Source organism: Lissotriton vulgaris, chromosome 2_1 (assembly GCF_964263255.1).
Source record: "Lissotriton vulgaris chromosome 2_1, aLisVul1.2, whole genome shotgun sequence".
NCBI classification, from domain to species: domain Eukaryota; kingdom Metazoa; phylum Chordata; class Amphibia; order Caudata; family Salamandridae; genus Lissotriton; species Lissotriton vulgaris.
The window spans coordinates 1,726,775,071-1,726,788,040 of NC_141687.1; the positions used below are offsets into that span (position 1 = coordinate 1,726,775,071).

Below are 12,970 nucleotides of genomic sequence, written 5' to 3' on the forward strand. Positions count from 1 at the left end.
GTTCCAACCCTTATTGATTGAGTGATATCTTTAAGGGATATGTCAGATTCCAATTGGGAGGAATCAACTTCATTAAAATTAGGTGTAGGGCTGCAATTTAAATAGGTAGTAATATGTGAAATAGAGCTATCAGAATCTGGAGTATAAAAAGGCTTTGTTATGCTGGTGCTTGAGAGTTTTGGCCTACTCCAGGCCATAAATGGCTTTGTCATGATGATGGCATTCAAGCCCTAGTGTTCCATGACCCAGTATTTACATTTTTCAACCATTTGATGCTTTACATCTGCACCATAGCCTTGGCTAGCAGAATGTGCTGATGCTATGGAAATAGCAAATGCCTGACACAGTGCAGAACTCAACTATCAATTACACAACAAAAAACTCACAAATTGAGAAACAAAAGGTCCTGGTGAATTGTTTTCTGTTTCCAGGATCTGAAAGAATAGACACCATGATGGAGCTTTTTATTATTACAAAACTCCATCAATGCCACTCATTTGCTGTTATGCCAGGTCAGCCCGACTGTAAACGAGAGTGCATCGTTAAGGTAAAAATCAATACACGTCTGACGCGAACACTTCTCCGGTGGAGCCTACCATGATATCATGATCACCTTTTAGGATTTAGAAGAAAGTTCTGTCTCTTGGACCCTCTGAACTCTTTACCAAGGGATCTCTGGGGTGGTATAATGAATTGTATTTTTCAAATGAGGAGTCCTCAGTATATACCCGACCACTGTCTCTAAGCATCTCTCACAGGACTGAAGGAAGTTCATTTTCCCTCCCTCTTAACTGCACACTGAGATATCACTACATTATCCTCACACAGTACTTAATTGGAGCTGGCGGTGCTCACCAGCACCTAATTTTGAGGACTTATTTTCCCTAATCAGACTTTGACCTAGAGCAAAAGAGAGAAAACTGCAAAAGGAGGAAAAAAGGAGGAAGAGAAATATGCAAAAACAGTGACAAAGTCAGAAGGCAGGGATGAAAACAACCTGGAAGAGTGAAATAAACAGACGGATTGTCTGGTGGTGGACTAAAGAGGTATCAGGTGGAATCAAGATTACGCAACTTTAGTATTCAACACCCTGACCTTCTTGCGGGCGTGTGAGAAAAACTTTGGGCTCTAGCACTGCCCTCCCTCTTGAAGAAAGTACAACCTTTCCAACTGGTGGTACATCCCACCATACTATAGCCATGTAACACAAAGCAGTGCAAGCTTGGTTTTATTTTAACTTACCGCCATTATTTTCTCTGGGAGGGTGTTGCAGTACCAGTAGTTGCCCATGAGAAATGCTGGATTTACTGCTGTGTTTTTTAATAGTAACTTGCACACGTTTGTACTTATGAGTAAGTTTACTGCTTTTCAGTATTCACAAACTGCAGTTTTGTAGCAACTTCCACTTTTCAATAACTTGAAATTCTGTAGTAAGTTCAGCACTACACATTACCAACCACTGGTACAGCAACACCCTAACCAAAGAAAATAATGATCTAAAGTATTTAATAACCTAAGTAGTTAAAATACTATTAAATTACCATTAATGTAAGACACACATAAAAAATAGTGCATATTTACTATGTAATTAAAGATATTTGATGGCCGATTTCCGATTATATTTTTTTATGATTAAATAGTAAATATATGTACTGTTTTTATATTTGTTTAACATTAATTTATATTCATGATATTTTTAGCTATTTTAAATATTATAATGTAATTCAAATGATTTTCAATGAGGTTTTATTTTAAGTCCCTGCCTACATTATTTTCTACAGAAGGGTGTTCCAAAACCAGTGGTTGGCCATTAGTAGTGCTGGACTGCTTAAAAAAGTGTAAGTTACTTCAGAAGTATAAGTTATTACAAAAGCATTTTTTGAATACGGAAAAGTAGTAAACGTAACTCAAAAGTGTGAATTTACTTGAAAGTGTAAGTTATCTTTGTGAATCAAGGCCAGAGTTTGTGAATAATAAAAAGTAGTATACTTACTCAAAAGTGTAACCTTACTCAAAAGTATAAGTTACCTTTGTGAATTAGGCCCATTGTGCTTTCTTCTGTGTCCCTTTGGCCTTACACATTAACATAGAGCTAATCTGTCAAGTTCTTTGTTTTTCGGCTTGTTAGTCTATTTTTGCATTAAAAATCAGACATCTCTCTCTGGGGCAATGGGCAATTTCTAAGATCGCCTGGTTAATTCATTGTAGGTTTTAGTTTCACTGCTGAGGCACTGCCATACTACAGGCGAAAGTAGTTCACACCACAGGGTCTTTCAGTCTTTGGCTCTTTCACAAGAAGGTTTCAAAGGTGAGTTCCCTTTCCATCCACCTACTGTTCTTGGCTTGTTTTCCGACACTGACAACACCAACAAGCAAAGCATCCACTGCTGGACAGCTGTGGGAGCCAGGCAACTCTGATAACTGCACAATCCCTATAAACCATTGTCTTCAATACAGTGGTTAATTTGAGCCAGGGCTTTCCGGTGCTCGACACCAGCACTTAATTGCCAGCACCAGAGCTTTTGACAGTCTGCCACATGGTGGTTCTGTCTGCCTGGTTTAGGTATGAGCACAACAGCTGTTCATCAATTCAATATACATTTAAATTGACCAATACCTGCCTCGGAAGCCATTCTTGTAGCTTTGGGGGCCTGGAATAGTATGAATTGTCACACTTGTAAGAGTGTGATGGTTAGTTGTTGTTTTGACACTGTCATTGGGAGCGCTGGCAGATGCAACAGAGGTCCCAAGCTGCAGTGTCCTCCTGACGAGGGCCCTGGAGATTATTTTTCTACAAATTAAGCACTGGTAATATTGCGCCTATGGAGGGTAGGTGAAAAGATCACTCCAACTCCTGGGTTGTGACAGGAGGCTTGCAAATGGAGCTTTCTGTGGACATATAATACTGTGAAGAACCACACAGGTAGGCATATTGAAAAGCAATTAACTTCTCTTCGGAACACCAGAGTGCTCAACCCATTTCTGGCTGACCAATAAAAAGTATAATTGCGACTTCAACACTTCAAAAGAAAACCTGTCTTTTGTCCTGCCAGTCTAAGTAATTGATTTCATAATATTTTACGCACAAGGTGAAACAGTCCCCACCTCTCCAGGATCCTGAGCGAAGCAATCTGGGAGGAAAGCCAAGTTTTTGGCCTATAAGAACAGAGAATGAGCCCTCAAGAATATGTGGCCCTCTCAGAAGGACAGACGGAAGGATGGGGTCACAGCTGCAAGTATGGCTCCTACTGCTGGCGGCTCTCTGCCTTCACACAGGTAAAATAACGCGCCATGATCTCTGATCACTAAAGCCATGTTTGCTTTAGCTCAAGCATATGGAAGTGCCAGGGTTTGGCTTAATGAAAACAACTATGATAGAAAACCTGGCTTGTGTCCAACACCGCCTTCAACAGACTGTGTTTTGAGATAGGTTTTCCCTTAGACCGGAGCTCCTTGCTCTTGGACCATGCATTTCACACCCTCTACCTTAAAAAATTAGCAAATCCAGTCAAACTATAATTGCTAACTGGGCTTAGGCTACTTTGTTTTCTCCTAGCAATAGTAATTAGCACCTGGCTTCAAACTCATCGAGTTATCTTCACAAATGGTCCTATGTTGGGCCCCCGAAGGCCCCAATGTAGGTCTGTGCGATCTTTGTGACTCTATTGTGTCCTCAGATGTAAGTGCTGCCTTCATATACTTTGAGGTCAATATTCTAGTGTCATTACTCATTAAGGAAAATTTCCATTTGGCTCATGAACTCAGGTTCCCATCCAGTGAAAAGCCCTAGAGGCTCAGTTACACAATAGGGTTACGGCCGGCTTGATGGGTTCTTCCTCTACCAGGCTCCAAGCTTTGCAGATTTAGCTTCTGGCAACGACAACCGAACTGCAGTGCAGAGATCCTCAGGAGTTCTATGGGTTGCAAATCTGGCTGGTCACAAAGGATCCTGTGGTGTTCAGAAGTTTCATAATATTAACGTGGCTTACCATCATTTGTCACCAGGGTGAAATGTGCTCAAGCTGGCAATATATTCACTTCAAACAGGGTTTAGTTTGTAAAAGATTAAGTGCCAGGGCCCAAAGCTTTGCTAAAAAGCCTGTGGCTGATGCTATCGAATGTCATGGGTGACAAATAGCAAGGCTGTGTAGTTTCAGTTTCATCTCATGTATCTTTAATCCGCCACCAAACGCTCCATGTCTCCTTATCTCATGCCTGAAGTTTATTTTTCGTCACTTCTTTTTGCATTTTTGTTACTATTTTTCCGTCTTTCACTTCCTCCTTCTTTCCCCCTCATATGTTTTTCTCTGACCTACTCTGGGTCAAAGACTGATTAGGAAAAAGAAGTGCTGATCCCCAAAAATCAGTACCAGTGCCCCCCCCCCCCTGTAACCTCGGCTCAAATTAAGCACTGTCTCTGGAACCAGTAGGCCACACTTTTGCTTGGAGCATGTTCATTGGATCAAATTATTCGCCCTCTTTGTGTCTGAATTCTCTCATTTCCCAAACACTGGACCTTGCAAATACATGATAAATACACTTATTAACTACTTTGCATATAATAGTCATTGTAATAAAAAATGTACCACTGTGAAGAGATCTTGCAGAGTCTTCACAGCTCCTCTGTTATGAGGGACCCCCGTAGCTTCTACCGTGTATTCTCATGAGATTGCCCTGCCTATCTCAACTCCTATGTAGCCACCTTGCCAAGGCTTGCGTCTAGATACATAAGGCTTACTTCTGGAGATACCAACCGTTCGTTTGTAAAATATTCACCCACGTCCTGCCCTCTATGCTTCTTCCACTCTCCTGAAGGTTCCACCACAAAAAATAAGAGAACATTGGACATATTACAAAACGCTTGCACTGGGGTGAAACTATAACGACTGCATTTTGCAGTTGGAAATTGAGCAAACTAATTTTGCTTCAGCCTATATTACAGAAATAGTTTTGTATAGGTTCTGTACAGGTTGAGGAAATTCGGAGAAAAAGTATTTGATAAGCGTTTTAAAACATATGCCTTGTTTCTTTAAAATTATCGTACACATCAAATTAAGCTTTTCAGAAACAAGTACTTGTCCTTTAGTATCTTTATTGAAAGAAACAGAACAACTGATTTTGCATTATGGTTCACATTTATATATTAAAAAGGAAGACACTTCTACAAACTTAAACCTATCTTTCACATTTGAAAAGTGAAGAAAATATTTTACAAAGTAGTACTGATAGTAGGACTCCAACAATTGGGCACCGATTTACTACTCCTGGGAATGCACAAGTTTCCTTTCTACACATGCTGCTTGTTCCCCAGGCTCCAATTATACATAGTGTACATGGCAACCCTGGGGTAGGCTTGAAGCATGATGACCTATTACACATTTTGTTCTTTTCTTCTTTTTCCTCTATTGGGACTATTTTCCCCCTTCGTTAAAGCCCTCTCCCCTCCCCCACAGCCCCTCCAGGTTTAGATGTGATCTGCTCTCCTTTACACCTTGAAATGGGACTTACTCCTTCCCTTTGTTGGTATAAAACACCGAGCCTTCCCAGAGTAGTGAGTGAATGGAGAAGAGCTTGTGAATGCCAACAAGCTCACAGAGGGGTTTTGATCTGCGTATTTTTATGCGCTCATAACATGGAAATCTTCAATATTAATATAATTTACACCTATCAGAAATCCTCCTGTGAGCTCATGAAGTACCTAAATGGAACCATGGAACAATTGTTGGCATTGAAATGACATTTATGGTGCAAAAATGCGAAATTGGATCCTTGTCTCTGTTAATTTTTACATTAATGCCGCAAACAAAATTTCAATTTAATTTGCTCCGTATCTTCCCTGGGTGCAAAACGTTGGCCTTGAGCCAATATAATTTGCATCATTCACTTTTTTTTTACTAACGCTATTCCCAAGCAACAAAAAAAGGTGCACATTGGTGTAGCTTGTTTTTGATTTTTTTTGCACCAATACAACGTTTCTGTATTTGGGCCTCATGAGACTGTGCCATCTATGGCCTGCAGCCAGAAATGGAGGTGACTAGAGCATCTCAGAAATATAAAACACCTACCCTTATTTTCAGCCTCAAACCCACCTAAAAACCTAGCTGTTCTTTTAGGTTTCTCCTGATATTAGTTTCTCCCAAAAATGTGTTGTGTCTAGTGGAAAGTCCAATGGCCAAAGACTGTGTATGCCCTGGTGACAAGCTTCCATCACATGGGCATCTTAGTGGCCACTGCTTGCCCTGCACACAAACCCTCAGAAGGGCTTTTGTGAATGTTCCTGGTTACCAGTCCCATCCCTGGCAGTCTCTGCTTTTAGTGTTCGATTTCTCCACACTTTAGCAGTAGAAGCTTATAAATGATTTCAGTGTTACATTTCAGGTTTCTTGACATTTTATACTGAATACCCTACCAATCTTCTACTCGTTAAAAGAATCCCCATAACTTCACCCTGCTCAGTGCTTAATTCGTAAAAAAGTACGTTCCAGGGCCCTTCTCAGAAGGCACGGCAGCCTACACCACCCATACCCTGGCAGCGCTGCCAATGACAGTACCAGCATAACACCTAACCATGGCGGCCCTACAAGTGTGACAATTCAGACTATTGCAGCCCACACAAAGCTATTATAATGGCATGAGAGGCTGGTATTGTTCATTTTTCAATGTATATAGACTTAATAAACACATTTGCTGTGCTCATTTCAAAATGAAAAAGACAGTGCCACCATGTGGTGAACTGTCACTAGCCGGTGCTGACAATTAAAATCCTGTACTCAGCACTGGAAACCACTGGCACAAATTAAGCGCTGACCCTGCTCCTGCTTTCCAGGAGGATGACTGGTGGTGTTTCCATGGGAGGGTGCAAGAAGCATAGATGGGAAAAATCCATTACCACGCAGTCATGGCATCGCAATGCCTTTACATCGCGGGCATCACAATGCAAGTCGTTACAACGACTTGCGCTGGATGGCGCTCTACCCTAAGGAATAGTATGATTTACTATTCCAACACCTTCCCTACTGTACGTAGACTGGTGTTGGAATAGTAAATCATACTATTCCTAAGTCCAGCGCCCTCTAGAACAAGTCGTTGTAACAACTTGCGTTGTAAAAACTGCAATGTAACGTACCGCGATCATTTTGATTGCGTTATAATGTTACATATTCAATATAGATGCTGTGGGCCCTGGTGCAAGCAAGAAATATGACCCCTTTGACAGGGTAGTTAAAATAGCAATTATCATGGTTCAATGGGCCTCTCAGAGCTTTGAGCTCGGTGCCGCTGCACCTGCTGCACTAGTTGGTATGGAGTGAACGCGGCCTGGTTACAGTCTAGTCCACGCATTTAGTTTCGGCCTTGGTTATGACTGCTTTTCCCAAAGGCTGCATGATTTTTCTCACGGCACAAATCTCCGACGCGCCCCGTGATTTTTAGTCCTACTCCTCTAGGCTGACGTCACTCACTCCCTCAGTGCCGATGGCTTCTAAGAACTCCCTGCGCCTGAAGTCCTACCCCCTGAATGGTCGAGGCTGCCGCCTTTCATTGTCAATATAAAATCCTGCAGTTTCCTTTTGCATTACGCGGACTCCTCCAGGCTGTAACTTTCCATGGACTCTCACCGGAAGTGCTTTGAAATGCAGATGCCCGCTTCATGCAGGAACTCTCTGCTTTTTCTTTCAGTCCAGGCTTTAACTATCCGTGCTAAATAAATGATCCCTACTCTTGGCTCGGTTCAGTCTTAAATTATAATAATGCGCCCCTTATAACTATATTAAGTTGTGCCTTTCTGATAATCATGGCAGAGTCCGCAAATTCGGGGCGTGCCTAAAAGTGTTCAACACTTCATTGCCTCACTACAAAAATAATAACATGGGGCATATTATCAAGAACGGCGTTACAATTATCGGCGGTTTAGCAACAGAAAACTGGCGCTAAAACGGCGATAATGGGCTTGATAATATGCTCTGGAGAATTCCAATAGAAACCAAGGTTGACACCAGATCATTTTAACTCTGTTCTTGATAATATGCCCCTTGGTTCTTAATAATACTTAACGCTGCAGCTTTGTCTTTACAATGTATCACATATTTACTATACCCTATCAAACGGTGCTTATCGATAACGCATGAAAGTCTGAGCAGTTACTGCTTTCATTCGAAAACAGGGCACGAAGGTCACACAGATGTCAGCAGGTGGGGCTTTATTCTCAGAATTATTTATTTGATTTTAATAATTTGTTAGCTTATTTTACTTTACTTCATCTGCAATCTGTCCATCCATCTCGTCTGCAGAAACCTCTTGTAGGTAAAGACTTCGCTAGTGTCTGGACCAAAGGTGTGAGTGAAGATATTTTACAGCTCAGTGCCGGACCCCCCAATACTGAGTCAATCACGGGAAAGTGGGTGTGAGAATGTACAAGGTGTGATTGTGCCTCACTGAGGGTAGCAGGAAAGACACTTGTGTTAATACTGACAAGGGGAACAGGCATATTTTCAAGGTACAGCATTACAATTATCGCCACTTTAGCGACAGAAAACCGCCGCTAAAACGGCGATAATGGGCTTGATAATACGCCCTTGAGAATTCCAATAGAAGCCCATGTTCTGCTGTGAACATGGGCTTCTATGGGAATTCGCAGGGCATATTATCAAGCCCATTATCACTGCTTTCGCTGCAGTTTTCTGCCACTAAAGCGGCGATAATTTTAACTTAGTTCCTTGATAATATGCCCCAATGTGTGAGTTCATGGCTTCTTTCACTCATAGCGCGAGATTTTAATTCAGACCCTTTTTTTATTCGTAGCTCAAGCGAAGTATTGCCTGCCGAAGATCTTGGCTGGATATAACAACATGACGGTGGGCCAATCCCGATCCGATTCAACGTTTACTGATAGTAAGTTTTCCCAATACACTGCTCACCTACAATTTGAAGAAAAAAAAGGTTGATAATTCTCAAATTATTTGGATTTAATAAACAGTGGTCGCAATGCAAGTGTAAAAAGTAGATCTATACGAAATGTGCTTTAAACAGGCGTAGTTTCACATAGTTTCAGTTATGTGCCATTACACTTAATACGCGAAATACCCAAAGTGACTCTATAACACCATATAACATAATTACATGCTGTTCATGTCAACAATTTAGCATGAAACATGGGAAAAACGCTAATGACTTCACCTCGAAAAGCTGCTGTCTATGACACCTTGGGGCATGTTTACAAGACAATAGCACAGCCTGGTGCTGCAAGTTATTTTGCTGCGTCAAGCTGCGTCATTGTCTAAGTGCATTAATGTGCCATATTTTTAAGAATACTGAACCTTCCTCTACTCACCCCTGTGCATAAAAAGCATCCAGTACGCCAATGCAGACACCCCTGCACCATGATGCAAGGTTGCCTGCGTTGCAGGGATTATTGTTGTTGTGCAGGCAGGAACACCCTCCTGTACAACCATTATTGGCGTTTTGTTCCTTACGTTTTTTGGCTGCCTCAGATTTACGATTCCTTGTAAATCTGGGGCAGTTTCAAAAAGCCATGGGTGTTGCTGGTAACGTCCAAAGCAACACCAATTACATGCCCCTTTAACTCAGAAAACTGCGTCAAAGTAAACAATATTTACAAGGCCGCGTTAAGCCATGCAAAGTGCCCTAGTGCTGCCTTGTAAATATGGACCAGGACAAAGTGCCACCAGGGAGTCATGAAAAATGACACTCTGGTGGCGCACGGGCCTTGTAAATGAGATGTCTTGTTTTGTTGCCTGCACTATTTTTTAGCTTCAAATGCATCCTCACATTTATAAAGGAAGTGAGGACACATTGTGCTCCAACATATAGGAGCTTATTTACAACCCCCTTGCACCGCCGGTAGGTCGCTTTTTTCCTATATTAAAAGTGACGCACCAGCAGTGCAATGGGCTTGTAAATTAGCCTCATTGTGCCGAATATCGATTTAGCTTTTTGTATAATTTAACATACTTTTTACATCTCACACAATCTCACAAAAGCAAATTGCGTGTATGTCACATACCCCTAAAAAGAAGGGAACATGTGCGACAGATGGCTAACATCAAACCAGACCAGAACACAATTCAGCACATTTTATACAATACACAATTTTTTATTTATTTATTTATTTTATACATTTTTATATAGCGCAGACTTTACCCGAAGGTGTCAGAACGCTTCACAATAGGAACAGAACTGATACATGAGGAGAAAAGTACAAGTGAACAAATAACAAATTACAAAAGCAAACGTTAGGTTACATGAGGTAAAAGTGACAATTGTGAGTAAACAAAATACAAGAGGTAGCAAACTGTGTAATACAGGAGAAAAAAGTGACATTTGTGCAGGTTACAAACGTGTACAAAATACAAGTAGAGATATAGTACTGCAATAAATGGTAGGCACTCAAACACAAGAACAAACATTACGTAGGCAATGGTGGCACTTGTGCAAGAATCTAAAGCAAACAAAATGTAAGAGGTAGCAAACAGTGTATTACAAGAGAAAAGTGACTTGTGCATGTTACAAAAGAGTACCAAACACAGGTAGAAGGATAATACTGCAATAACTGGCAGAACAAACTGGGAAGGCACTTCCATAGGCATGGAGAAAAGGATCCTCTATAATGGAAGGTCTTCCTTCAGATAATAGAGAGGGTGTGAATTAAATTTGGAAGTGTCTTTGAAGGAGGAGAACTTTGAGGTCAGTTTTGAAGGCCTGAGAGGAGGTGGTGGGCCGGAGCTGAGGCAGAAGTGAGTTCCAGATTCTTACAGCGTTGCCCAAGAAGGATTGGGCCATCGATCTTTCCTTCTTGATAGTGGGAGGCTTAAGCTGTACACTTTCCGCATTACGTGATGGTCTAGAGCCTCCAGAGAGTTTCAGTTTATTCGCCAGGTAGCGAGGAGAGGAGGAGTGCAAGGCTTTGTGGGTGATACAGGCAGTCTTGTAGATAGATCTTGCCTCAATGGGAAGCCAGCGGAGGGTGGATAACATGGGTGTGATGTGGTCGCTTCTTTTGGCCCCATAAATGAAGCGAGCTGCTGAATGGAGAACAGATTTAAGGGGGGACTGGTGGGATTAGGGGAGGCCAGTGACAAGAGAATTGCAGTAGTCCAGTCTTGAGAGGACCAGCAATTGGAACAGGGTTTAAATGTCTTGCTCCGGGAAGAAGCGACAAATTCCCCAAAGAAGGCGCAGTTGGTATCGAGCAGACTTTGCAATGGAGTTGATGTGGGAGATAAGATTGAGTTTTTTGTCGAGTATGACACGCAGGGATTTTGCGCTGTCGACTGATGGGTTTATTGTTAAGTAGATTCATCTGATCCATCCATGATTGGACCGGGGGAGGAGAAAGTGAGGAGGAGAGGAGGAGGAATTGGGGACGATGTACTTATACTGTGCCTCCAGCAGGTGGTACTACGGCCAATCCATAAATCATCTGCTGAAGAAGGCGGTGTTGCAGGGAAATTATGTGGGTTTCAAATAAACCGCTGATTCTGAAAAAGGAAGAGATCGCATGTCAGGCACATGTGATGTGTGACTGACTCTACTCCAGCCCTTCAGACCTTTCAGATACACTGAATAGTGGGCAGGATTATTTCCCGAAAGAAAAACTGGAGTCTGTACCTTGTGCAAACTCAATATTACGAAATGTCTTCAAGGCGGAGGTTGCAAGAAGGTGGTCGCGAGAGCTGGAGTAGGGTGACCAGAATTTTAAAGCTAAAAACCAGGACATTTAATTAAATAAGAATAAGGACTACAATTTTACTTCAAGTGAGCTGACAGAATGACAGTGCTCCTCAGCAGAAAATTACAGAACAAGCAGTTAGAAAATGCACAAAAAGCAATTTTCCAAACCCAGTAGCTTGCCTGTTAATTAAATTGTTTTCTTGAAATAACTGATAACTATCCCTAATTTGTAAAACATCAAAAAGTACCTCTCACCGTTTTCAGTCGAGCTAAATTTCCTGAAATCTGCCGGGACAGCTGGTGGAAAACCGGGAGAGTCCGGGCAAATCCGGGATGCCTGGTTACCGTAGGCTGGAGCCAAAACAGATTTTCAAATAATTGCTGCTTTCTTAATGGTTTCCATTGACGTTAAGGGCCCTTTATGAGGTCTCCATGCTTTACACTGTATTTTACGCTGTTATCTTTGCCCCGGTCTGAGTGAACCTGTAACTCTGGGAAGTAGAGTGAACTAACCTCCTGTTAGTGAGGTGGTCAATCGGGGTTTGGGGGGGGCTCATTTAAGACGTTTTGATGTAGGGCAGCACAGCAAGAAATCTTGAAGAGCTGCCTTAGTCAAAACTAAAGGTCAGGAATGCGCTGCATCTACGTGATAGGCGCATTCCTGTGCTTTTCCCCAGCGCAGGCGCACAAATGGCTGCTGTGCGCCAATGTAGGCACCCTTGCATGCTGCAAGGGAGCCTGCATTGTGGGGCTGATTGATTTTGTGCAGGAAGGGACACCTCATGAGTAAGACCCGGAGTATCTAGAGCTGCCTCTATCGCAAACCGGGTAACCCTGACGCAGGTTAAGCATGTGGAATTGAATCTGGTCCCTCGTGATTACCAAACCCCGGAAATCCATATCGACTCGTGATTGTGTTGGGAATTACAGTCAGGGATTAGTCGCTAGGAGGGCCATATCGGGCGCCAGGCATTTCCCCGGTAGGTCACTAGGGTGGAGGCTGGTTTTTGGTTCCTGGGGGCCATTTTTGTTACAGAGGTTGGCAATATCGGCCCCCGTAATAAAATCGTCTGAAAGCGGCTATCACAAACTGCTCAGCTTCACTCTTCTTCAACCCAGGGGGGAGGGGCAGCTGAGCAGTTTGCCAGGGCCTGTTTCTGTTCCCAGTCCGGCCCTGATCGCCAGCATCTCTGCCTCCAATTACAAGCCAAAGCGTGATGGGCTCACAGTCTGCGCAGATTGATGAGGGTACAGTGCGCACTTTGACTAACACTCTCTATTG

General features: G+C 42.4%; 1 protein-coding gene across 1 annotated transcript in view; it reads left to right on the plus strand.

Annotated features, from left to right (window-relative positions):
• The first annotated feature begins 3,203 nt into the window (after positions 1–3,203).
• LOC147733199 (mucin-2-like) overlaps positions 3,204–12,970 on the plus strand; it is a 32,181-nt gene continuing 22,414 nt past the window's right edge. Inside the window, exons 1-2 of the mRNA XM_086956008.1 lie at positions 3,204–3,276; positions 8,800–8,889. Coding sequence (XP_086812134.1) covers positions 3,219–3,276; positions 8,800–8,889 — 148 coding nt within the window. The 5' untranslated portion in view covers positions 3,204–3,218. The remainder of the gene's footprint in view (positions 3,277–8,799; positions 8,890–12,970) is intronic.